Genomic DNA, 24,513 nt, shown 5'->3' with positions numbered 1-24,513 from the left:
GACATGTAGGAATAGAGTGTTTTGTAGTATTATGTGTATCTACATGGATTTTGTAGTAATTTTTAGAAACATTTGAACGAAGTTAACCGTTTCCGTTACTTTCGTTTGACAGTTTAGTTGTGTGTTATCGTTCAATGTTAATTTAATTTTAGTTTCAGTTCACTTTGTGTTCAAGAAATGCGTTCATCATGGTTTCTGCAGACGAGTATCCTTGCGTCGATGCAACAGAAGCTTCTAACATATCGTGTCTGCCATCAGATAGCTGCGGAATAGACACTAGCATCAAAGAGTCTGATACTGAACGTATGAAACAAGAGGGTAATGTTCCCCAGGAATATAATTTTACATAAATTAGGCTTTACTAGCAAATAGAAACTAAGTAGTACGATTAATCAGTTAAAGATTGTTCATGTCACAAGCAATATGGAATTATAAACCGAGGAGTTCCAGCAGAGCACTATTACAGAAAAAATGCAGCAGATCCATCGTCTAAGAAAGAACCATCGATTAACCAAAAGCCGCCTATGCAATCAACGATGCCATGTTTATGTCACGCTCATAAGATGTAAAATCATTACTTTCACATTATGTGACATGATTATTTACTGATTTATATTTTGATTCTAGACCTTACACTTTACCACTGAAATATAAGAATGGTAATTCCGAGGAAAAATATAATGTTATTACAGATGGTTTTTTGTGGATTCTGTTTAGATACTTTTTGAATGTTATTTTAGGTGTATCAAATCGTTCGCCACTTTGGTGCCCCTTCCCGTGGAAATGGCCCAACAAAGGATATCCATGCAGGCAAGATAAAACATACAAGGTTAAATTGAAACAACAGAAATGCCCTCATTATGCCGAGGTAATTGCAGCGAGAATAATTAATTCTTCCGCTTATTTTAAATACCATATTTATATGTTTAGCATATTCAACTTAGAATTATCTCTATACGAGGCTTGCCATACTTCAGGAGATATATCCCATGACAAAATATGTAGTATTTAACAATATTCTCTTTTAATACAGCCCTTCGTGTGCTGCGAAATATCAGAAGGCATACCCAACAAAAGAAGTGCTAAAGCTATAAAAACAGTTACAGCATCAAAAGCTGAAGAAAAGGCAAAGATCGAAGATCCGAGGCCAATGGAGAAGATAGAGATCTATTACTTTGATCATGGGAATTCGGCGTAGGTGAAATTTTATAAATATAATTTTCAATATTAACCGTCGCACACAAAAGCTACTGTAGGATTTATGGTTACGTCTTTCACCTAGATATTTTAGAACAACGGACTCGCCACCGATTTTGGCGACAGAGAAGTGCGCGGAAAAGACCGACCAAGCGGCAACGCGGTTTTGGGCTGAAATATTCGGGACAGTCCACATCGGCACGGCCTTTGTCACGGCGTTTATCCTACAATTAATTCGTTTCGTGCTCTACAGCATTATCAGACCACTCACCGTGGGCATTATGCAAATGTTTGCGGATTATTTCATAAAACCCTGTCTATCCATCCTGTTCAACGCTCTTATCCAGCCTGTGCTAATTTTATTCTATAACGTTGCGACCTCGTTGAAAGACCTTTGCGAACCTATCGCTGAAGCAGTTGGCCTATTTTTGAGAGAGATTGCTAGCTTGTTTGCAGCAATTCGGATAGTTGAAGTGAAACAGGTTGTTACTCCTTCCGTTGATTGCACTTGACAGAGGAGAATATGTCTTTGTTGTACGTGCAAGGTTCACGGAATCTTCTCTCTCCGCTTCTATTCGTGAAACGAGAATATTACTTAACGAGATCGCGATCATTTATACGTTACGGTGAGGTAGAAGGTGTATGGCTGATGGACTCAGTTCATGATGGATGGCTTCGGCTGGTTTGGAGAAACTGGACTGAGGCAAGAGGAAGCAGATTTCAAGGATCCGAATGCTGAAAACACTTGCAGGCTCAAAATTGGATAGATGTAATTTATAGAAACGTGTACTGTTTTTAAGTCAACGATTGCTGATTTCTTATACTTGACAGTATTTCCATCGCAGAGTAGGATAAAAGGCTTCGTTTCTTGCAACGATGGTCGACGGCGAAGGACATCGATGACACAAACGATGATTGCAGGACTGGAAAAAACCGACCGAATGAGTTGGACCGAAAATAACACATGCCTTAACACCAGGTATATATTTGGTATTACTTTAACTTTACAATATTATTATCGTTTCATTCGCTTTGTCTCATATCGTTATTTGTATCTTTTTTTTTTACAGAACAAATTATCTCTTATAGCAACTAACTTTGTCAATAATAATCAATAATCATCCTTCGTCTCTTCCGTATATCTTACTGTTTAATAAATTATGTACAATCTCACAAACAACAAACGGAGGAACCTAATTACATCATGTAGTTGTTGTTCACACTTCGCTATGTACAGGTACTACTGGTTTTTACAGAACTGCGCTTTCGCTCCACCTGCGTGTGGTCGTTTATCCTTTAAACTCTGTTGCTCGCATATTCTATGTTTAAAAAAAAAAAAAAGAGAAAAAGAGAGAGAGACAGAGAGGAAAAAGGGAAAAGGGAGAGAAGAACTTAAAACGGTGGAAAACAAACGCCTATCGTCACCTAGTCTCAGGAACTGCAACCTCTGGCTTGCTGTGCATTGCGATCTAGGTGGCTGTGGTCGGAGTCTCCTGGATGGCTAAGGTTTGTGAAGGCGCAGATGATGATGTCGAGTCACCTGCAACCAGAGAACCACTGTCAGTAATTGTAATTCAATCGTCCGCAATAAGCATACACGATAAAGCTAATAAAATACATTAGTATCGCTGAAATGGTTCATAAGTTAATTCTTCTTCTCTTTTGAACGCGATAGTCATCTTTAGGAGTTTATCGGACATTATAATTATTTAAAATTGATTTTCAAAAGTAGAACAGTTAATTTTTCTTCTCTTTCGACTGTAAAAGATATCTTAGGGCTCTATTAGGCATTGTTCCTTTGTAAACGATTAAAGTTAGAAATAGGAAAGGGGAACGAAGAATATATAATAATGAAACGTAAATGGCGTTCCGTGACGCTGAAGAGATTACACAAAATCATCGATATGCATATAGATATTGGACGACCATCGTCCCGGTGTGCGTCACCACGTTCATTTATGTAACCACGCGATTTTAGTGGGTCGGTGTATTGCTTGTATGGCTATACGCTGCATGCATATACCGTTAACTGGTGCTGCTAATAGGCAGGGATCGAGCGATATAATAATACTGTCCTCCCTTTTCCTGCAAACACTTCTAGATCCAATGATAGGCGAACCGTCATCTTCGACGCGAAAGAGTTAAACTACATCGCCATTTACCAATCGAGCAAAACCGCGCGTTAAATATATCAGCTGTATCGTTCTGTTTCGTTCTGTTCCGAAGGTCCACTTAGGGGTTGAAGCAGCGAAGAAAGATCGCTCTTTCAGATTTAGACTGAAGGTCCACGAGCGTTGCATAATAATATCGATCGGCCGTGGTCGAGCTTACCCAAGAGGGCAGCCTCTAAGTCCCCCAAGATCTCCGTTTCCTTGGGATCGATCAGGTTGAAGCGTTGATTAAGGAGCGTGAGGTGGGCGAACACACAATTGAGGTGAGCGTGCAACCCCAATAGTGCTACCTCTCTGAAGTGGCAGTGGTAAATGTGTGCCACCACGTGGTACAGTAGCCGCAGGATCTTACGCACTATCGATTCGAACGAGCTAGGAAATTCATTTGCTGAAACATCAACGAAACCCGACGGATTAGCGCCGTTATTACCATCTTTCGTCGGTACGCGCGTCGTCGAAGACAGAGAGTTCTGGCAGAGAACATTGCAAGTGCCAACGTTAATAAAATTTATTTTCATTGGTAACCGTTCCACGTGCCAATGGTAACATCGTCGCAAATCCGTCCTTTTGCAAACGATTAAGAATATGGCGCTGAAAGACGCTACTGCTAAAAATGGCGCCTCTTGATGCAATCTTTGTAGAGAAGATGGACAAAAAAAAAAAGTACATATTTTTGAATAACGTAGAGCTTGGATAGGCACTTACGATCAGAGTGTTTTCTACCGAAAGAGTCCTCGGATATCGCGCTGTTCTTACGAGCGGTTTTTAGAGAGGAACGTTTTGCGACCAAAACTCTGTTCTCGAATTTTAATATTCTAAAAATACATTGTTGCGGAAAGATCCGTGTATGCATATTATTCCGCGAAAATCAGGATCGAACGGCAACCGAAGCATACTTTGCAGAACTGCCGTTATCATTTGTTAACGCTCCAGCATTCTCCAGCATTTTACGGACGCGCAAACAACGCGGGTGCATAAAAATTTGCCTGACAATAACTGCCCTCCCCGACTAGAAATATAGTTTCGGTCTAACAAGGGCAAACACAATAAGCAAAGAGGCGAAATCCATAAAACCGGGAGTAGGACAGCACGCCGGTCGTAAAATACAATTTTTCTCCGGACGATTCATAAAAGCTTTAGCGATCTCGATTTGCGATCTCGTCGGATCTGGGTTATGTGCTCCATAAAACGGTACAAATTGCTCATCGAACGAATGATCGAATATTCGGCGATGGTACACTACGCGGAACAATTTTTCTTTTTTTCGTCCGTCGATGTTCTGGACTACTTACCATATTTCGTAGGAAATATAGTCTCGTCACTAACGGTGCGTTGTGTAAAAGTCATAACATAATCTATATACTGTGGCGCTGCCACTCTCGTTTTCTTCCCTTTCTCGTCGAACCACAGATACGTTCTGAAACACGATAACAGAGCGAAAATTACTCGACCGGGTAATGTTCGGCCAGAACGGACCAACAAAGGAAGAAGAAATGGCCGAAAGAAATCGCCGTGGAAAAAACCTGGAACTGTTCGGAGAACGCTCCTTAAAACTCTTCCTTTGCCGCGTTCTTTTTTCGTATTCTTAGAGCAGCGTTTCGTAGGCGAAAAAACTTTCCGGAGAACTACGTTCCCGGAGCTCCAGTTTCTTTTGGCCACGGATATTGACACGCTGTGTCCTAATGAAATTCTATGAATTGCATTCTTCGGGATCGTACTCCGTTCACTTTCCAAACAGATGCAAGACAATTCGGATGAAAATTATAGACGGGGACACTGAACGATTGCAAACAGTTCGATCGACATTCGGTTAAAAATGTGCGCATTATTGTAGCATCAACTATTACGAGACTATTATCAACTATTTGATATGAATATCCGATGTCTGAAAAGGGTTAATGTACTTGTCAGGCTTGTCCAAAGTATATAGTATCTTGACAGTGAATTTTTATCTACAATGAAGGTGTTCTCTTTCTTCCTCTCTCTCTCCCTCTAACAATTTTGGTGAGTCAAAAATAAAATTCTTCTTCCAATCATTGCAACAACCAAGAGCTATAGAAACGTCCTCTTTCAGAATTTACTATAAAATTATATGATTCAATCATATTCCTCTATACAGGGTGTCCCAAAAATGTCTCGTAATACGGAAATGGGGGATTCCTGAGGTCGTTCGAAGCAATTTTCTCCTTAGTGAAAATGCAATCCGTGGCTTTGTTTACGAGTTATTTGCGAAAAACAGTGACCAATGAGAGGCGAGCTCGGCTGGAGCGGGAGACGGCCTAGCCAACGAGTATACAAAGTCTAGTTCCGCTCATTGGCTCGCGTCAGCTGATCTCGCCTCTCATTGGTCACTGTTTTTCGTTAATAACCCGTAAACAAAGCCGCGGATTGCATTTTCGCTAAGGAGAAAATTGCTTCGAACGACCTCAGGAACCACCCGTTTCCGTATTACGAGACACTTTTGGGACACCCTGTATACAATTCATTTAGAACAATTGAGAAGTACAACTGCTCTCACACGCTATAGAATTGTGACATTATTCGAAAATATAATGTAAATTATATTATTATATTATACACATAATGATATTACATTATTATTTAATTATATTATACTTTGTCTATTGGTGCAAAAATAAATGTTAGTTTAGTTCAACAATAGGGACAATAAAGGGTCAATGATTTCAGCGGATAAAAAATAAAATTACTTTCTTGCTCAATGCGTCAACTAGGGGCGAAATAGAAATGTTCTTTTTCTTTTCTTGCGATTCGAATGACGCAAGAGCGAAATCTTTCTGCTAGCTCTATCCCGGCGTAACGACACAGGGCTGCGTTTTAGAGGACGGAAGGTTCCGAAGTGGGGTTTGAAAAATTAGTTTCATGGAGTAGGACGTACCTTAAACCGGGACCGGTCATGTCGGGACAGCCCGTCATGGTGCAGAACTCGGATATCGTTCCGTAAACGAGGTTGATGTGATCGAACAGTGCGAGGGTGTGAGAGGCCAGCCACTCGTTGTAGTCGAGGCCAGGCGGCAGATCGACCAGCATCCTCAGGTCCAGTTCGGGCAGCTGCCTTTCGAGGGCCGCCTCCTCGAGGTACAATTTCGGATCCTCTGTGGTTCCCGCATCCTTCTCCTTTCGTCGGGCTTTTCTACGAACAGCGGTAAAATCGCTCGTTTAGTTCCTCGCCATCGTTGCCGGCTCACCTTTTTCTTTTTCTCTTTTTTTTTTCTTTTTTATTCCCTTGGTTGCTGCTCTAGAAACGCTGCTCTCAAGCGACAAAGCGAATCATTCGCAGAATGCGATCGTGAATGCCGGGTACGAGACATGTCCGTGCTTGCCCTAACCGTTTCACCCCCCGTCCACCCCGTCCTTAACCGAAAAATGCGTGTCGCTGTAGAGTGTCGGCGCGAGGAAAAGTATACTTTGATGTCTGTTGTACGAGTTTTTCGAGATGCGCGCCTGTTAAATGTTTCTTACGGTATTCATGTCGGTATTTATGTTTTACGTTAAACGTTTAAACGTCCGTTATTCCACAAGTTGTTAACGATAACGATTTATCTTATTCGCGATAGAAACATGGCCACTGCCAATGCCACCGTGGAGGACTATCGAACCAGAAAAATATATTTCAACGTTCATTGCACAAATTTTTACTTGTTCATTCTTTAAGAATTGTAATAAACGTTTATACACGGAGACACGAAATATGAGCCGTTTATTTTGAAAGTGGCATAAGACACTTTACCGTAATGAAAAGTGGTGATTTTTTAATGTTTATACGAAATTATTTACACTGAGAAAAATACCAGTATCCTGAGATAAGAAATACAAGTAAATCTTCTCGAAAGTTAGCATCCATATTTTTAAACGTGTTCAAACGCAAACCCTTAAATATATCGACTTAAAAACAAAGTGACTTATGCCACTTTCAAAATGAACGGCTCATATGTCGATGCTTTGCTAAATGTTTAACTACAACGATCAACCCTTTCCGTTATAGAAAAATGCTAATATCACCGTGAAAGACTATTTAATTAAAAAGATATATTTTGACGTTCATTGTACGAACGTTAACCTGTTAATTTCTTAAAAAATGATACAAATGATCGTACGTGGACACGCAAAATACATATGTCGATGCTTGAAAAGCTTAACCCCTTAATGCACAATTTAAAAAAAAAAAACCGACCAAAAAAGATCAATTTTTTTTATCTAAGAAAATATACATATTTGGACCTTAATTTCAATAAATATGTAAAAAAAATGCAAAAATTACTAAAAATTCAATAAAAATAGTGGATAAATAATTATAGTGAATATTGAATCGCATTGCAGATCGAATTTTGTACCCATCGTACTGTTTTTCATATATTCGAATCTAAACATTTTAGCGACATAAGTTGCGACGCCGACCGTATATATACGGGTCTGCACATTTTGGCCGGTTTTGCACGCCCGTGTTAATACGTTTCTGCGCGTTAAGGGGTTAACTTAACCGCAACGATTAGCCCTTTCCGCTATAGGAAACTGGCAACCACTGTTACAACGGACGGTAATCGAAAGCGCAAAAATATGTTCCGCCGCATCTTGATTGTAATTGTTATTCGTTTATTCGTCACCGATGGAAATTAAGGTTCGCGTCGAGCAGCGTAAAATACGAGCCCGGTTTACCGGAGCCAGAAAACGCATAAACATCTTGTTAGCGGATAACCAATGGCTGCCGGATCGGTGCCCGGTCTTTTGGGATTGCCGTTCGGCCGAGGGACACATCGCGTCTCGTTTATGTTTGTAATGGCGCGGGCACGTAGCGCGAAACTTCTTGATTGGACCGAGCAATCACGTATCCGGCTAATTACCGGGCCCGCGTCGCGACGAGTCGAGCCGAGCCCGACAAAGCCGAGGAAGTTCGAGCGTTGTCTCGCCGAAATCAATGGAAAGAACAAACTTCGAGGATCGCTGCGCGCTGATTCCGAATCAAGTTTACCCGAATGACTTCAACGTCGCGAATCGGTCTTCCGATTTCGGTCACGTAGAAATTCCATAGCTCGCGAACACACGCGAAACTGTTCATGCTGCTTTAATACCGCATCTACCGAGCACTAAATATAATTGGTACCTTGAATCACACCGTAATTAACCCTTTGCACTGTAACGAGCCGGACTCGCGATGTAGATTTCATATATTAGGTCTACCGGAAAGTTCTGTCCGTTTGAGAAATGAAAGGAAATAATAGATTTTTCATAAATTTAGTAATATTTATTGTACAATATAATTTCCGTCGTTACTTGTGACCTCTTGCCAGCTTGATGGCAATTTGTGAGCAACATTTTTCAAAAATAGATTTTTCGTAAAGTTAGTAATATTTATTGTACAATATAATTCCCGTCGTTACTTATGACCTCTTGCCAGCTTGATGGCAATTTGTGAGCAACATTTTTCAAAAATAGATTTTTCGTAAAGTTAGTAATATTTATTGTACAATATAATTTCCGTCGTTACTTATGACCTCTTGCCAGCGTGATGGCAATTTGCGAGCAACATTTTTCAAAAATAATATATATATATAATTTCTCAAATGAATATGTGCATATCTATTGAAATTTCCAATGACATTATCAGACAGAACTTTCCGGTAGACCTAATGCTATAATCTAACAAATACGAATGTCATTCGTTCTTTTCTTTTCAAAGAAAAATTCTCTGATTCTATTAATGAAATTATTAAGAACATCGATCGTGGTGCAAACGGTTAAATTGCAGTTGATGAATTGCACAAATTTTACTGCGAAATTCGAACAATCGTTTCCCAGGAAATTCGTAATTTCGATAGAAACGAAACGATAAATCTGTTACGGATCTTTCGTAATTAACACTATGCCGTCCGGTGGCAGCACGCTGGGTGCCATGCAAAAACTATCTGTTGTATGCCGGTGGTACCACTTTGGTGCCATTTTAAAAAACTGAAATAACATTGGAACTATATTTCTTGGGTAATATAGTTTTCTGAGATTTCGAGCTTCTTCTTTTGTAATTCCAGGCCGATTTCATCGACCGCGAAAATACTCTTGCCCGTTTTTAATTCTGAATGTACTAGTTTCTTATAGAAGAAAAGGAAAATATATAGTGTTTTTAACGAGAGAACAGAATTTGATTTTCCTAGCAGATTATTGCTAAGCAATATTAACACTATGCCGTCCGGTTGCACCATGCTGGTGCCATGCAAAAACTATCTGTTGTATGCCGGTGGTACCACTTTGGTGCCATTTGAAAAGACTGAAATAACATTTGAACTATATATTTCTTGGGTGTTAAAAGGCAGCAAACTGACTATAGCATTGTGCTTATTTAAGTAAGAATTAAGTACGAAAATTCTTGAACGACATATCTTAATTTTAGGAATTTGTATTACCGCAATCTTCGAAATTTCTTTTAAAATCTAAAATTTCCAAGCTATTATGCCGACGTCAAACGAAAGAATCATATCTAAGATCTGCAGACGGCATAGTGTTAATATATTAAGTTTAGACTAAATTATGCGCAAATAGATCTTTTTTCAATAAATTAGGCAATTTTTGTGCCGCTTTCTACGAAAGCGTTCTCGTATCCAAAAGTACAGTAATGTCTCCCTAACTGACGCTCAGATTGTGCAGAAAAATGGACAATTTGGGAAGACGAGATACGATTATTCGAGTCTTGCGGCTTGTTTTTATAATTGTCGACAATTCGTAACTATAAAAATGAACCGCAAGGATCGAATAATCGTATCTCCTCTTCCTAAATTGTCCATTTTTGTGTACAATCCGAGCGTCAAAGCTATTATGCCGGCGTCAAACGAAAGAATCATATCTAAGATCTGCGGACGGCATAGTGTTAATATATTAAGTTTAGACTAAATTATGCGCAAATAGATCTTTTTTCAATAAATTAGGCAATTTTTGTGCCGCTTTCTACGAAAGCGTTCTCGTATCCAAAAGTACAGTAATGTCTCCCTAACTGACGCTCAGATTGTGCAGAAAAATGGACAATTTGGGAAGACGGAGATACGATTATTCGAGTCTTGCGGCTTGTTTTTATAATTGTCGACAATTCGTAACTATAAAAATGAACCGCAAGGATCGAATAATCGTATCTCCTCTTCCTAAGTTGTCCATTTTTGTGTACAATCCGAGCGTCAAAGCTATTATGCCGGCGTCAAACGAAAGAATTATATCTAAGATCTGCGGACGGCATAGTGTTAATATATTAAGTTTAGACAAAATTATGCGCAAATAGATCTTTTTTCAATAAATTAGGCAATTTTTGTGCCGCTTTCTACGAAAGCGTTCTCGTATCAAAAAGTACAGCAATGTCTCCCTAACTGACGCTCAGATTGTGCAGAAAAATGGACAATTTGGGAAGACGGAGATACGATTATTCGATCCTTGCGGTTCATCGTATCTCCTCTCCCTAAATTGTCCATTTTTGTGTACAATCCGAGCGTCAATTAGGGAGACATTACTGTGCACCGTATTACGAAGAATTATTCAATTGTGTCGGTTTCGCGCGAGCGCTTCGAACGCGACAGAAATATCGATTAAAATTACGAAGAACGGTTATCAAGGCATCGTAAGAACCGTTCGAACCTTCTTGTAGAAAATGGGCTCCGTCCGCGGCGCAATCGAATCGACTTCCGCCCTACACGGAGCGCATCGATTGCACCGCCGAGCCGAGTCGAGCCGAGCCGCGACACATTATTCACGATGCAAACAGTCGGCGAACGTATCGCTGGCCGATTCTCTATCTTTGATTACAGGCTCGCGTAACACGTGACTCCGGCCTGAAATTACATCCCATTGATTTCGGCGTAAACTGGCGTCTAATTATCGAGCAGAGACTCCCGGCCGTGATTCGTCCGCGGTGAATCGATCGATTCTATTCGCGGAGAACGGGACAAGCTCCGGGAACAGATAAAATAGTCTACGCGACCTCGACACACCGACAGCCGTCCCCGCGCGCGCGCGGTTTCATTCATTAAACAAATTCGAATGCATAAATCCGAACGTCGGTCGCACTCGCGCGCGCGCCCGATTCGATGCTCGTCTTCGATCGGAGGAATAATAAAATGTCTTTTCGCCTATGTTTCGCCGGACAAAACCGGGTATTTATTCGACGCCGATACGGCCCGCAATCTGGGTCGTTTGCGAGCCACTCGTGCCGCTGGTCGAACCAATGCAGGGGCAAATTTTATTTGGATCAACGAGTACAATGCATAAAGCGTTAAGTGGCAATTTTATTCATCCGCCCGGTCGAGCAAAATTTTTACTCGAACGAAAAAATTATATTCTTCGCCGCGTAGCAATTTCATTTTGTTCGAACCTTTCAATCGAGGAGTTTACAAATGAAAGTTTATCGGCAGAAATTTCTCCCAATCCTTGTTCGATAATGGAACAGCGGTCGACTCCGTAACGAATACAAAATGGCCGATTAAAATCGCTAAAGCGCATGTTACGCACATGAGATTAATCCTTTGCACTGGAAGCCGTTTTAACAGTCAATCTAAAATAATTCCTCTGACTTACGGTATTTTCGTTTTATACGACAAAGTGCATTTTATGCATACGAAATTGCGTCTCGTGATACATGCGACAGTTATAATGTTAATAATATTTAAAATCTGAACTTTGATAATATAAAAATGATCTTAGAACGTGACAGTGGAACAGTGGTCGACTCCGTAACGAATACAAAATGGCCGATTTTAGCGTTACGCGCATGAGATTAACCCTTTGCACTCAAAGCCGTTTTAATAGTCAATCTAAAATAATTCCTCTGACTTACGGTATTTTCGTTTTATACGACAAAGTGCATTTTATGCATACGAAATTGCGACTCGTGATTCACGCGACAGTTATACTTTTAATAATATTTAAAATCTAAACTTCGATAATATAAAAATGATCTTAGAACGTGACATAACAATTTTACTGGTGCCTCGAGTGCAAAGGGTTAATATCAACCAGCGTAATCTCATGGGAAGTCTCGCTGCTTCGAAATTTTGTGGTAGAACTACGATTATCCGAATTCAAAATTGATAGTTAATTTTTTTCGATTATCTATAAATTATTGATACAACGGTATAAGATGATAAGTCGAGGTTTGATCGAGGTACATACTTCTATAGTTTCGTCGTTCGATTAACCGAGGGGTTCTACCGTAATTAGAAAAAAATAATAACAGCGCGGAAAACGACCGAGTCCACGGATGAAAGATTAACCCTTTGCGCTCGAGTGGTGACTCCGAGGCACCGCTAAAAAATGTTTGTATCGCGTTTCAAAATAATTCTTACATCGACAAAATTTAGATTTGAAAAATTGTCAAAAGTATAACCGTTGTATAAGTCACAAGACAGAATTTCGCACGCATAAAATGCGCCCCGTCGTATAAAATAGAGACGGCGTAGGTCAGAAAAAATTTATTTTAGATTTACAGTTAAAACGGCTTCGAGTGCAAAGGGTTGATGATAGTAATTTCACGATATACAACAAAATTATACGACACCGCTCGAATATCAGCCATTTTAGATTTACATTTTGCACATGCACGTGGTTCGATCGAAATCTTCGTTTTTATTTAAGGATTTCCTGAATCGCGAACGTATGCGACTTTCAAGAGGCCCGACCAGGCTCGTGTGTGCAAGTTTTACGAGTTCCAGATGCAATGGAACATGTTCGCGTGGAACGCGAACGTTTTCGAGGTCCGGCCTGAATTTTCCCCAGCGGTAAATTAGGGCTGCGCGAGAGGGGCGGCGAAAAGGGGCTCCCGTTTTTCCGTGATACACAGTTCGCGAAACGCCTTGCCCCGCCTTTCCTCGCTCCGCCGCAAATCTCGCTCGCTGGAAACTTGCTAATTACGAGACACCCGAGCGGACAGGCCAAGAGACGATGCACACTTGTCTCCGCCCGGCCGCCTAGAGTAGGCCGAAACATTTTCCAACCAGTTTGCACGGGGCACCCGCGATCACGGCAATCCTTTATGCGGAACCGTGTCCCTCTTCAGCTTGGTCCACTTAGCGAGCGACTAAACGTTTCTTTACGCAGCATCTCCTAAATTTTCGTTAGCAACACTCGATATGGCTTTCGTGACACTCTTTTAAGATTTAGGTGCGGAAATGCACATCGCGCGACCGTGTCCGAATTTCGGGATCAATTTTTATTGCTAATTTGTTGGCTGCGTGGATCGATTTTTGGACCAATTCCGAGGACATATTTTTCAGAGTAATTTTTAAGTCACATTTTGGAGAGCAATTTTTAAGACCCAATTCGAAGACACATTTTGGAGAGGAATTTTGAAAACCAATTTTTCAGACTAATTTTTAAGACCATTTTTGAAGACCAGTGTATTTACTCTAATAATAAAAATAATTGTTAAGTGTCTGAGATATCATTGATCTCCGTAATAAAACATGTGAAATTAATCAAGTACATTCAACGATTACTAGCCTGCAGATTTTTATGCATTCAACGTTATACGCAAGTTTTGAAAATGCAATAAAACGTGCGTATTATCCAAAACTAGTACAAGAACACTATTACTAGACTGTAGATTTTATGTATCTGCGTGAAAAATGAATAGGTCGAATGCAAAACTGTAAGGACATCGCGTTAGAATTGAACGATACGACTGCACTATTTTTACAATCGTTACTAAGAGAAAGACAATTTTCATTTCGCACTAATTTTTAAGTCACATTTTGGAGAGCAATTTTTAAGACCCATTTTTAAGACCCAATTCGAAGACACATATTGGAGAGGAATTTTGAAAACCAATTTTTTAGACTAATTTTCAAGACCATTTTTGAAGATCAGTGTCTTTACTCTAATAATAAAAATAATTTTTAAGTGTCTGAGATATCATTGATCTCCGTAATAAAACATGTGAAATTAATCAAGTACATTCAACGATTACTAGCCTGCAGATTTTTATGCATTCAACGTTATACGCAAGTTTTGAAAATGCAATAAAACGTGCGTATTATCCAAAACTAGTACAAGAACACTATTACTAGACTGTAGATTTTATGTATCTGCGTGAAAAATGAATAGGTCGAATGCAGAACTGTAAGGACATCGCGTTAGAATTGAACGATACGATTGCACTATTTTTACAATCGTTAAGAAAAGAAAGACAATTTTTATTTCGCATAATTACTCTCTACGTTCACCGTAACGAATATTCTAGTTCGCGTAAGAAATCATTTCCTTCTTCCAATTCTGATAAAAAAATTGCTCGAGAGGAAAGGAATTTATGAAAGAAATGAGAATTTGCACGAAGATCCGCTGTAGCCTAATACGATAACCAGAGTGAGCCTCGTAGAGTTCCGTTCTAAAAGCCAATTGCAAAATAAAATAACCGGTGATCCGATCGTCGACGTAGAAATGAAACGCCGCGACCGATGCAATTTGCCAAATTACCCCGGCAATCAAATTGCAGAAGACTAACGAGGGACCGCGCGTTTCTCTCTGGACACGCGGGGTGCTCCAGAAAACGCGTTACAAACGTCCCAATAGGAAACCGCGCGGAGTCATAATCGCAGACGCCGAGGGGTCGTTTAGCTAGATATTTAACCCGTAGAATGGACGATCAGTTTTGCGAAACGCGGTCGGCTGATTACGGTTCGCAGACAGATGAAGAAGAGAGTGGACGCGAAATGCGGTAACACAGCGCGCACAGGAACATATTGCCCGGCGGCGGTATTAGCGATACCAGGCTAATGAGCTTGAACGTGTTCCAAAATTCGCGGGGTAGTGCCGCGGGAGGGTGGGGGGGGGGGGGCAGGGAAAATCTGGTCGAGACCGAGCAAAGTAAAGTAAACTGCATTTAGGCCAGGCGTAATGCCTTCGTCCCTGAAACGAGATTACTTTTTTTCTTGTTTTTTTTTTCGGAGGCAACGTAATTTGTTTCTCATCGACGAGCGGTTTTAGGTTCCAGCTATTGCGACCGCCGCCGGCTATCGGAAAACGTCTACGCTCGTTTATTCATCCGTCTGTTTCCGGTCTGCTGCGAATGCAAGTTCGTTAACCCTTCCACGCCTCGCAGAAATAGTCGCACTTCGGCATTGGTGACCGTCGATCGATTTGTTGCTTAGGCGTTCCAGTTACCCTTCCGAAATCGCTGGCAGCGTATTTTCGGCAACGTTGTACGTATTTCTTTTTCTTCGGTTATATCGTGGGACTTCGGAAGAATTCGTTCGGGGGCTATCGAAGTAGAGAATTCGAGCTTCAAAACGAGCCTGGGTAGGTTGTCCTTGCGATTTTATTTCGCGAAGCTGCAGCGGTTCGAACGGTGACGCGTTTCACGCGGTTTTATTGATTCTTTAACGAAGCAATCGAATGCAAAATCTGCGGAATACTGTTCGATATAGCGTTTTGGAACTCGTTTGCCAATTAGTGGAGTCTAATTTGAAGGTGTCCGCGAAATTTAGTCCAATTCTGTGCGGTAGTTTGCATATTAACTCCGAGACTTACACGAGTGTCCACGAAGGACACGGAAGAACTTGTTTTGTTATTATTAGACAGCGGATTTCATGCATTCGCAAGAAAAATCAGTAGATGAAATACGAATCGATGAAGGCTTTAAAAGAGTTTGAAGATACCATCGTAGTAATTTTAACCCTAAACCTACCAAGCAGTAATAGTACCTGGAGTGCATTGCTTCATACGAGTGAGAAGATCGAATTTATTTAGATTTTGTAAGGTTTTTATTATAAAACTTGCTCCAATAACGTAATTTATTCAAGCATTTTCCATGAAAGAGTCTCTACAGCTTGCAGAATTGCAAGATAAGAGAACGGTTATTTTGACCGCGGTAGATTTAGCGTTAATATATTGTCATTATTAAATCGATAAACGCACTTTTACCTAACTTCTGTCTTTTGCAGTTAACACGTTCCGTGCCGAGCTTTTTTTACTCGAATCTTCACACTTTGATATTTTACTAAAACTTGATGTATTACGTGCAATTATTAATTCTCGTACACATAACAACGTAACAAAAACTTATCAACGCCCATTCTTGCGGTGGAAATTGATTCTTCGGTTCTAAATTTCTTGTAAACAATTTGTTCAGTTCACTAAGTAAACATGCAAGCGTGTACCATCGATGGTACACGTGGCACGGAACGTGTTAACATAACAACATTTTATTTTGCATACAGATCCGCAGTCTAGTAATCGCATAAAATGTATAATATATACCGATTTGTATTTCAGGCAAACCTTTTTGCAAAATTTGCTCCGAGTTTGTCGCAGGTACATCAGAAAAATCTTCAGAGTGCAAAGGGTTAAAATTGGCAATTTCTTAACGTGTTGAAAAATCGTAGTCGAATTGAGATCGAATAAAAAAAGATAGCGTCGGTTGTGCACTGTTCGTCGAAGTATTAACGAGAAATTTTAAACGCCCAAAGGTTCGCAGTCGATCGAATAATTGCTCGACGAAGGACACCGCGCGGGACGCGAAATATCGCGGAAAGAGAACGTTGCTTTCGCATAAAGAGCCACGGTCTGGCGATAAGTCGGATGCAACCTAGAATCGAGCAAGGTTCGCTGGGACGCTTTGCATAACGACGACGACGTCGGCGATGGTCGGATAGTTCAGTGGGACTTCTTGCGGAGGAGACCGGTAAATTAGGATAACGACGTACACGCTGATAACGGAACACGGGGAAATTCTGATCTCCGCCGGAAGACCGGAATAAATTGACGGTGAAGATATATATATATCTTATAATATATATATATATATAATATATATATATATATATTCACCGTCAATATATATATATATATAATATATATATATATATTCACCGTCAATATATATATATATATATTATATATATATTATATATATATATATATATATAGCGGAATAGAAATCGTACACCGTGATTAAAACTGCAGCGATATATATATATATATATCGCTGCAGTTTTAATCACGGTGTACGATTTCTATTTATTAACGTCGGGTCCTCGCGATTTTTTCCGCTTTGCACCGGAAGGAGAAAGAGAGGAAGCTGCGACGACGACTGCGGACATAATTTAATTAAAATTCGCGGATCCTCGCGTTCCGACGCCATTATCTCGTGTCGGTGCACCGCGAACGCGCGATTATCCGCAGGATCATTTCTCCGACGTTTTTGTCTTCGGTATGTCTTATAAACCGACTGGAGATCTTTGTACAAATTTTGATTTTTCTAGATTGGTAACTTATTTGACACAGAACGATTGTCTATTACTAACACAGAATTTAGAAGAATATTAACGCGTTGATTGTTGTACGATCGTCCCAATAAATCTCGCAAAATCAAAGTAAATTTAATTATCGCAGCAAAAACAGCGAAGACAATATTTAATTGCACAAGTCGTATTCGAAGTTCGTTAAAAATTTATTGTCCAAACGAACGTAATAGTTATAAATAAGTGTTTGCTAAAGCTTTGGAAAGGATCGCAACTTCGATGAATTTGTTGTCAGGTAAGAAGATGCGAAGTTTATCGAGGACATTGTCGAAGCAAAATCTAATCTCGCGAACAATAATAAAAGAACTTTTCGCGGGTCGCTGCAGCTTGGTTGTGGAATCAGTCAACGTCGGAAGAATGGTTCGTGTCCCGCATAGTAATCGCGTCCCGCGGAACAACCCCGAGAACTCGACTAATCGCGTCGTGTACAGAACATTTCGTCTTTAATCGAGTGGCACGCCGCGCCGGTTTGCTAATCAGATTAACGAATTATCGGATTTGCACGATCGAACGAATCGGACCCGGGACCCCGTTTCGACTCGCTTTTAATCTATCACCGAGAGCCGTTCCCGTCAGACGTTCCTCTGTTTCCATTCCTTGTCTTCCGTGTTCTCGCGTCTTTCACCGGTGAAAGTTAATTGATTAAAGTTCCCTTATTCCCGCCATAACTCGATCGGCCGCCCGATGGAACGGAGTTTCCTCGCTAAATGCTTCCCAGGACGGGAACGGGGACGAGTACGCTGATTTCCCGTCTCCCGATTCGTCGAATTTACAAGACTTTCCGACATTTTGTCGAATTAGAATGCGTTTGTATCTATAATTAGAATTTATACGTTCGTTTGAAAAGAGATCTTTGACCTTTTTTTAATCGAAAAATTGCGAATCGATGTTTGAATTTTTATGCACCGACAGGCGTGAGAATGTAGCGTAATTATTATTTGGTTCGTTCAATTAGCGTCTTTTCGATTTTTACACATCGGGATATCTGTAAATTGATAATTAAGAATTTTCGTTCGTTAACGATGTCCTCCGATGTTTTTAATGGAAAAGGACTGAATCGAAGCTCGAATTTTTATATTTCGGTTCGATCAATTAGCGGTTCTTTGATTTTACCGCGTCAGAGTATCGGCAAATTGATAATTAAAAATGTTGGCCACGCTTCTGTCGAAGTCTCTTTGGTACTCTGGTGAAAGGAACATCAATTAATACAAGCATAACGATCCAAGAACACGAAGTCTCGGAGAAAAGAAAATGTTCGTAAAGTCGCTTCGTTGATTAATCAATTTTCTTCTCAACTTGCGACATCTTCGTTGCCGGTAAATACCTGCTCCGGAAACCTTAATCGAGCAATTAATTAATCGTCGTGCAAATATTAGTATCGCTCGAATTCAATTTTGTCGAAGTTGTGTCTTCCGATTAATAGAAACAACCGATCTGTAAATCGATTGTTATGTAAACTGCTGACACTAAATTCATTTATGAACCAACATATGTCGCGATAATAGGCGACGCAACAAACGGAATGATCGATTCGCTAATTAATCTCGCCCGAAGTATCGCGATTCGATGTTCCTCGGATATTTTAATGAAATGGCAAATGACAAGCGAGATGACAAACGAGATGACAAGTCGCGTTATAAATCGACTGCGAATTGTCACGCGAATGATACGCTTCTCAGACTTTAAACGTGTAAAGATATAGTTCTAAAAATTCGCGAAGATTCTCGATAAATTGGTAAACAATTATCGAAGTGTAAACAGTGAACCTTGATCGCTAACTTCATCTTCTTTTGTATCTTCTATCGTATCTTTTCTATTATCTTATCATTCTCTTTTCTTTTTACTTTATTCCTTTTAATTCGCTACTTGTGCGACTTAATGTCATACTATCGAAACTCAGGAACTCTTGCTCCCGTTGATCAAATAAATATTATTATTATTATTAATTATTATTATTATTACAAATTTCCATACAAAATGTTTGTTCCAATAGCAATCTTCAATTAAGGTAAAACTAACATAATAATCTTACTAAAATTCCACAGCGAACTTCACTTTATCGATAAAGCCTTTCCATTTTCCAAAAGAAAAAACAGTAAAAATTATTATAAAATTCTATCAAGATCTTCAGTTTGTTAATAAATTCTTTCGATAAAATGTGAAGACGATGAAAATTTCTTTTCTCAAATGTTTTATTCGGAGTACAACGTAGCACGGCTGCCCCCTGTTTTCTAAACAGTGTGCTTCGATATTCGTAAATGTAAAAACGACTGTTTAACCCTTTGCGCTCGAGTGGCGACTCCGAGGCACCACTGAGATTGTTGTATCACGTTCCAAGATCATTTTTATATTATCAAAGCTTAGATTTTCTGAAAATCATTAAAAGCGTAACCGTTGTATGAATCGCGAGACTCAGTTTCGTACACATAAAATGCACTTTGTTATATAAAATGTGAATCCTGTAAGGCGGCAAAAATTGTTTTGGGTTCACAGTTGTAGTGGCTTCGAGTGCAAAGGGTTAACAAAGATATTGTTTCTAAAAAAAGGAGAAAAGAGTGATCGCGAGGACTGTCGCGCGAGCTGTTAGTGCACGCGGACCTTGTCGCACCGTTTTGAGCACCGTCTTTTCGGAATCCGTCGTTCGTGCTGGAACACCGAGTGCCGCCTAATCAGCTTTCTGCCAGTCAGAGAACGTTCTACGTACGTATGTATATCGCATGCAATATAAACGAGAGCCACAAACGTTCAGCCACGTCTACTACGTTCCCGAATGCACCGGGGAGACCGTTTTGCTAGATAAGCTCATGCGACGCACGGGAAGGAAGCCACCTCACGGCGAAAACTGGCCTGATCGGTCGATCGTTTCTGCAACCGACCCGAGAGAGAGAGAGAGGGAGAGAGAGAGAGAGACTCGGCGGAAAGGACGTTCTTTATCTTTCAGATTTTTCCGTCTCCGTTGCGTCCAGCCGCGTTTGCATCTGTTCGCAAAGTTCCAAACTAATTGAAACCTGGACTGCGGATTCGATGCAATTTTGAGACCAAAATGGCTAGATTTAAAAACAAAATTGTCAAAAGACAACAGAAAAATTTGAGAATATTTTTATACTACATACTTGTTTTTATAAAAAATAAATTCTGTCTTATTATTATAAACTTATTAAAATTACTCAAACGGTAAAAGATATTTTCAATCTAACTCTTGTCATTATCATAGACAATTTTTATTTTGCATAAAAATCCACGGTCTATCGATAGCAGAATATTGGAAGAGTTAATGTTTTGTTCGTCTATCGTTTATCAAGCGATATGGACGTGTTGGCAATTAGTATTACTGTTGCAAAGGCTCGGTGGAAGACATCGAAAAAATATTAAAAAGGAAAATCTGTAAAATATAATGAATAACTTGGAAAGAAAATCTTAATTTTAATACCACGTGTTTGTTGCAAACGAAAGAAGAAATTTAGTGACCTGTGCTACAATGACCTTGAGAGTTGATCTTGACTCGCAGGATCGAAAGTAAATGACAAAGACAGGTTTTCAAAGCATTCGTTTGTGTACAAAATTGATTAAAAAATATTGTTGGAAATGCTTGCAACAATTCTTGGGATGTTTCGAGCGTTTGTTTATTTCACGGAAACGAACAGTATTTCCAGGATCGACAGATTCAAATTCCGAACAGAAAAGGTTACCGTACGGTCTGCTAATTAATCCGTGCCATTTTCGTACCATTTGTCCGAGTCTCTCGGGAATTAATTCGCGATCGTTCGGATCGCTGCGTTCTCGATCGACCGTTTCGCCAGCTTCGACCGGGGATCGCCAACTAAACAGCAAGTCACAATCATTCACCGCTAGGACACTATACTCTCCCCCTAATCGCTAATCTACACTGTTCTAATTAACCTGTTGACCTCGGGGAGGACGAGTGTAACTCGTCGGCTACGTCCGTCCGCGTCCTCCGAGCATTCTCTTCTGTATGCACCTAAAGATCTCCTTGCACCTGACTGTACCATAATGATCTGGGATGATACGAATTACATCATGCTTATATTTAATCGACGGACAAGTTCCTCCTGCTCGTTCGAATCCATCGATTGCACGCGAGACGGCTCTTTAGATATTTCTGGCTTCGAATAATCCGCGAGAAATTACGAGCCGAATCGTTTTCGCGGAATATGCTCGTTTTTACGAGGTCCGTTTGATTTTCGATTTGCTGAAACGCGGCCGTAGAAAATAAAATTTTATTAATTCCGCGCGATCTAGGTTCTGCTCGATTCGCCAATAAAAACGCGATCTCGCTGAAACTTCTGCAATCTCGTCGCTGTTAACCCTCCGCGGGCCAATCGCGTGTTCGTTCCTGTTCTAATAGAAAATCATCGTTTTCGCGTAATGTTACATAAATTTTTCGGCAAGCCTGAGATCGCTTCGACTACTTGTATTTGTGCAACAATCTTATTTCGTATAGAAAAAAAATTAGTGTATTCGAATCGTCGAAAACTGCAACAGAGAAACTTCCGATCCGCAAACAGTTGATCGCAGATCATTTGTAACGTTTAAATTCAAGGATCAAATCGATCCTTTATCAACGTTTAAATACTACGATCAACGTAGATCCAATTATCGATGAATAAATTTACGATAAATAAATAACAATAAATAATAATAATATTATTATATTATATAATAATAATATTTATATTAAATAATAATAATATTATAATAAATTATAATATTATTATATTATATAACAATAATATTATAATAAATTATAATATTATTATTATTAAAATAATAATAATAAATTGCAGTTCTTTGGGGAAGATGAGCTTCGATCGTTTCCCAATTTCTCGTAATCGTCTCGTAACAGAGTGTCTCGGTTTCGTTCACTAATTCGCATTGTATGCTTTTTCGAGTCTCGCTTTCGTTTCTCATCGACAGAGGGGGTGTGTTCCCTTATCAAGCAAGAAAGTAGAGCGATACCCAGATCCGACGGGGGGAAGCGTCAAACAATCGAAAACTCCGTTTCTCTATGCGTGATCAGTGAGCGATGCCATGCAAAAACAGAACTGATGACTTTCAGCCGCAGTACACCAAGTAGACAGACAGAGAGACGCTTTACCGTGCCGCCTGGAAAAGACAATGCAACCGCAAGTGTCCGGAACTTCGATTTAACGTTAATCTCTGCGCGCTGATTTCCTTTTAATTGCAATTTTCTTGCAGAGGTACTTACACTTACCGACAAAAGTTGGGTACAGTAAACCTTAACATGGGATAAAAATTTGTATCGTGTCAACGAAAATATTAATTTCATTTTTCTATTCTTTAATTTCTTATTTGTATTTTTTTATTTTTATTCTTTTAATCTTTTATTGTTATTTCATCTTTTTAGTTTCATATTGTTATTGTATCTTTCTATATTTTTTTAATTTCTTATTTCTATTTCATTCTTTTATTTTTTCAATTATGTTTTTCATCTGAATAAAACAATATAAATGTAAAAATATCTTCTGTCCTCATAGATATATTTAAATGGATCCATCATATAGATAATTAATATTTTATAAATGTCCTTGTTTATTTATATATTAATTAACAATGCTACTTCAAAGAAGTAATATAAATTTGTAAATCTTGCCATTATTAATAAATATAATTAACTTACATGTTTTAAAATTATTTAAATATATATAAATATTTAATCAATAAATATTTAATGAAAATCCAAAAAAAGATCGGGAACTTCGAAAAATCGACCAAAAATGGCCAAAATGCCACCAAAAATTGCCAAAAATAAATACTAAATAAAACAATATTGTAATATAAATAACGTATTATATGTATGTTTCTCCATAATATGGAACTTTCATTGAATAAGACATATGTATATGTATCTGTAGAAACATCGAATTTTACTCAAATGTTAACGAAACGTACAGTTCCTTAACTTTTGTCGGTAAATGTATTTGCAATAATTGCAGCAGAAATATATTTGCAGTTCTCGCGCATAAATATATTTGCAGTTCCGCTTGCTGAAATATATAAATTAACTTAACAATTTAACAACGTCGGTTCGGATGCCAAGAACGAAATAGATCTTCTCGAAAATTGAACGTCAATGTCATCTCCCGAAATACGAACGCCATAATTTCCTGAACAGTGCACCGTCGTGCACCGGCGCAACGGTTTACATCTAAATGTTTCTTCGGGATTAAATTCGGAACGTACGACGTGCATCGTCCGATTGCGTTATCAGTTTCCAGCCAACTGCGGCATAGTAGGTACGTAATATCAACGTATACAAGGTGTCTTCCATAGGAAGGAATCCCAGTCGATTCGCCGAATCGCGACCGCTGTAAAATTTCCGATCTTCGAGATCCGATAGGAGGAGAAACGGGAGTCGCAGCTTCGACGTTTCCGCAAAGAAAGATTCGATTGCTCCAGGGACGTCCAACAACCTGGACCCTTCGTCGACTAGAGTCTAAGAGCAATTTTACGGTTTTCAGCTTTATTCTCTTCCTTCGTTCCCTGTTCTTTGTACGCTTCTTTTCCACCTGCTCTTGCATTCTTCGCAGGCTCTTACGCTCTTCCACACTCACCCAACATCCATCGATTATACTCGCCCCTGCGTTCCTCTAGAAAGACTCGGACCAAAACCGCCCTTAGCACCGGAGTCGGGCATTATTCGGATCGTTTCGAAGAAATATTTGTCGACGATAATGATCCGAATCGAATTACTATATTATTCTATTCGAACAATGAATTATTCGTCACAAATTATTCTATTTATTCCAATGGTTCTTTGTTCGAATTCAGAATTTCTCGAATTATTCGAAATAAGAAATAAATCTCGACGAACTATGAAGAAACAC

At 39.5% G+C, this 24,513-nt stretch overlaps 2 protein-coding genes across 11 annotated transcripts in view; one reads left to right on the top strand and one right to left on the bottom strand.

The window, feature by feature from the left end:
- Positions 1-13: 13 nt before the first annotated feature.
- Positions 14-2,546, top strand: LOC117218501 (uncharacterized). 3 transcript variants are annotated; one of them, XR_013033141.1, is made up of 6 exons: positions 14-318; positions 397-565; positions 628-868; positions 1,034-1,194; positions 1,283-1,966; positions 2,043-2,546. XR_013033141.1 is itself a non-coding variant. In XM_033466935.2 (6 exons), exons 1-6 carry the CDS (start codon positions 189-191, stop codon positions 1,707-1,709), a joined length of 1,047 nt encoding a protein of 348 aa, XP_033322826.2. In that variant the 5' UTR covers positions 14-188; the 3' UTR covers positions 1,710-2,546. The 3 variants fall into 3 exon arrangements, 2 of the variants coding, with proteins under 2 accessions (XP_033322826.2, XP_076377054.1); XM_033466935.2 differs by having other exon boundaries at positions 628-659; positions 741-868; positions 1,283-2,546; XM_076520939.1 differs by having other exon boundaries at positions 1,283-2,546.
- Mob2 (MOB kinase activator 2) overlaps positions 2,163-24,513 on the bottom strand; it is a 110,040-nt gene continuing 87,689 nt past the window's right edge. For all 8 annotated transcript variants that reach the window (XM_033466938.2, XM_033466942.2, XM_033466940.2 and 5 more), the window contains 4 exons: positions 6,265-6,519; positions 4,661-4,785; positions 3,529-3,756; positions 2,163-2,737 (listed from right to left, as the gene is read on the bottom strand). In XM_033466938.2, coding sequence (XP_033322829.1) covers positions 2,667-2,737; positions 3,529-3,756; positions 4,661-4,785; positions 6,265-6,519 — 679 coding nt within the window. In that variant the 3' untranslated portion in view covers positions 2,163-2,666. The remainder of the gene's footprint in view (positions 2,738-3,528; positions 3,757-4,660; positions 4,786-6,264; positions 6,520-24,513) is intronic.

Source organism: Megalopta genalis, chromosome 4 (assembly GCF_051020955.1).
Source record: "Megalopta genalis isolate 19385.01 chromosome 4, iyMegGena1_principal, whole genome shotgun sequence".
Classification (NCBI taxonomy): Eukaryota; Metazoa; Arthropoda; class Insecta; order Hymenoptera; family Halictidae; genus Megalopta; species Megalopta genalis.
The sequence above is the reverse complement of the archived record's forward strand: the minus strand, read 5'-3'. Positions and strand labels throughout refer to the sequence as shown.